The sequence below is a fragment of the Apodemus sylvaticus genome, chromosome 10 (genome assembly GCF_947179515.1).
Source record: "Apodemus sylvaticus chromosome 10, mApoSyl1.1, whole genome shotgun sequence".
Lineage (NCBI taxonomy): Eukaryota > Metazoa > Chordata > Mammalia > Rodentia > Muridae > Apodemus > Apodemus sylvaticus.
This window is the reverse complement of record NC_067481.1, coordinates 23,120,643-23,122,805: the sequence shown is the minus strand read 5'-3', so window position 1 is coordinate 23,122,805 and position 2,163 is coordinate 23,120,643. Positions and strand designations below refer to the sequence as shown.

The following is a 2,163-nucleotide window of genomic DNA, read 5'->3' as shown; positions in this document are numbered from 1 at the left end:
AGTAAAAAGGAATCCATAGGTATATGGATTCATCTCACAGAATTTGATTTCCTCATTCCTTGGGGAGTATGACCTCTGTTTCCTGGTGCTGCCACAAAAAGAATGAAGATCTAAAATGACTGATGTTTTCTAGGTCCTTGAGTCCACGTTCTCTACTGTTCCACATTTGGATTTACTTTCATATGAAAAGGGCTGGAGAAGCCTCCTCTACACATATATCTTCTAATAAAACTGATATAACACGTTTGCTGCCTCTTGTAGTCTGGAATAAGCAGGCTTCTCTGAGGAGCAGGCTTGGACCCAGACATGGATTGAGTGTGAACTGTGAACACATCAGTAATGCTACCCTTTCCCCTAATCTGTATACAGCCAAAGATACAAGATGAAGGAAAAAGGTGACCCCTTGCTGTGGCCACAGCAATTGTCATTTTGCCATGACATGAGCAGAAATGACACTGATGAGGACATGCAAACAATCTCCACAATTAGTTATTTAAAGAAAATTGTCAAGGATTTGTAATATATTGAACGACTTCCTCCTTGGAGTATTTTCCCATGAGCCATTCATTAGAAACAAACAACAACAAGGAAAATTCCTGTTATCTCCAGGGTATAAAAAGCCCCAGGTGTGAAACAGTTGTCAGAATCTCAGAAACTCCTGTGAACAGAACCCCTCCCTCACATCCAACACCATGACCAACTCCTGCTGCTCCCCTTGCTGCCAGCCCACCTGCTGCAGGACCACCTGCTGCAGGACCACCTGCTGGAAACCAAGCTGTGTGACCAGCTGTTGTCAGCCCTGCTGCCAGCCCAGCTGCTGTGGCTCCAGCTGCTGCCAGCCCTGCTGTCAAACCACCTGCTGCAGGACCTGCTTCCAGCCATGCTGTGTGAGCAGCTGCTGCCGCACACCCTGCTGCCAGCCCTGCTGCTGTGTGAGCAGCTGCTGCCAGCCATGCTGCCAGCCCAGCTGCTGCCAGCCCTGCTGCCAGCCCAGCTGCTGCCAGCCATGCTGCAAGCCCAACTGCTGCCAGCCCAGCTGCTGCCAGCCTAGCTGCTGCCAGCCTAGCTGCTGCCAGCCCAGCTGCTGCCAGCCCAGCTGCTGTATCTCCAGCTGCTGCCAGCCCAGCTGCTGCCAGCCCAGCTGCTGTATCTCCAGCTGCTGCCAGCCCTGCTGCAAGCCCAGCTGCTGTCAGTCCAGCTGCTGCAAGCCCTGCTGCCAGCCCTTCTGCCTCAACCTGTGCTGCCAGCCAGCCTGCTCTGGACCTGTGACCTGCACCAGGACTTGCTACCAGCCCACATGTGTCTGTGTGCCTGGATGCCTGTCCCAAGGATGTGGGTCCAGCTGCTGTGAGCCCTGTGGCTGTTGATCAACTTATCCACTAGCTACAAATCTGCAAGATAACCACAGTACACCAAATCTCCCGCCATTCTCCGTTAATAATATGTACTTAACAGTAATGCACATCTCATAAAACTCCATCATTTTCTTGTTAACAGATTTGTAACTTGATCATTGGCTACCATCAAATCCACTTTGATATTTTTTTTTTATTCCTCTGGCTGCTTCAAAACATCAACTGATCTTCACGTGGGTCTGTGATATCAGCTTTGACCAAGAGATAATTGCCTTTTTAACTTAAGAAATTAAAAATAAGCAAAGGTGCTCATAATCCTCAAATTAGAACCCCCTGATGAAAAATATCTAGGATTTTATTCCAATGTGTTTATATGATTTTATGATTCATCTTGCAACACTTTCATGAGCACTTCATATTGTCTTTTTGGCTTAAATAAATAAATAAATATAAATAAATAAATATCTTGTCGATTGGTGTTTCTAATATTTGACTATACTATGTTGTGTTTTGATTTTTTATTGCTATCTTCTTCAAATTATGTTACATCATCTATGTTGCAAACAGTTGTTCCAAAATTGCTATGCTTGTAGAACTAACTCCATCACTGTGACCACAATACATGGAAGAATGACTTAATGGATGACAGACCTATTTTTGCTCATGATTTCAGTACAGGTTTTTTTTTTTGACCACCAGTATTTAGATAAAACAGCAGGGTGGCCAGAGCAGTTGAAAAGCTGTTTATACCACATAGACTGGATGCCAGCAGGAGAAAAATTGAGGGACCTCATATAATCTTCAGAGG

At 45.6% G+C, this 2,163-nt stretch overlaps 1 protein-coding gene across 3 annotated transcripts; it reads left to right on the top strand.

Annotated features, from left to right (window-relative positions):
* The first annotated feature begins 692 nt into the window (after positions 1–692).
* LOC127694829 (keratin-associated protein 9-1-like) lies at positions 693–1,367 on the top strand. 3 transcript variants are annotated; one of them, XM_052196536.1, is made up of 2 exons: positions 693–961; positions 1,037–1,367. In XM_052196536.1, exons 1-2 carry the CDS (start codon positions 693–695, stop codon positions 1,365–1,367), a joined length of 600 nt encoding a protein of 199 aa, XP_052052496.1. The 3 variants fall into 3 exon arrangements, with proteins under 3 accessions (XP_052052496.1, XP_052052497.1, XP_052052495.1); XM_052196537.1 differs by having other exon boundaries at positions 693–1,015; positions 1,112–1,367; XM_052196535.1 differs by having other exon boundaries at positions 693–1,367.
* The last annotated feature ends 796 nt before the right edge of the window (positions 1,368–2,163 follow it).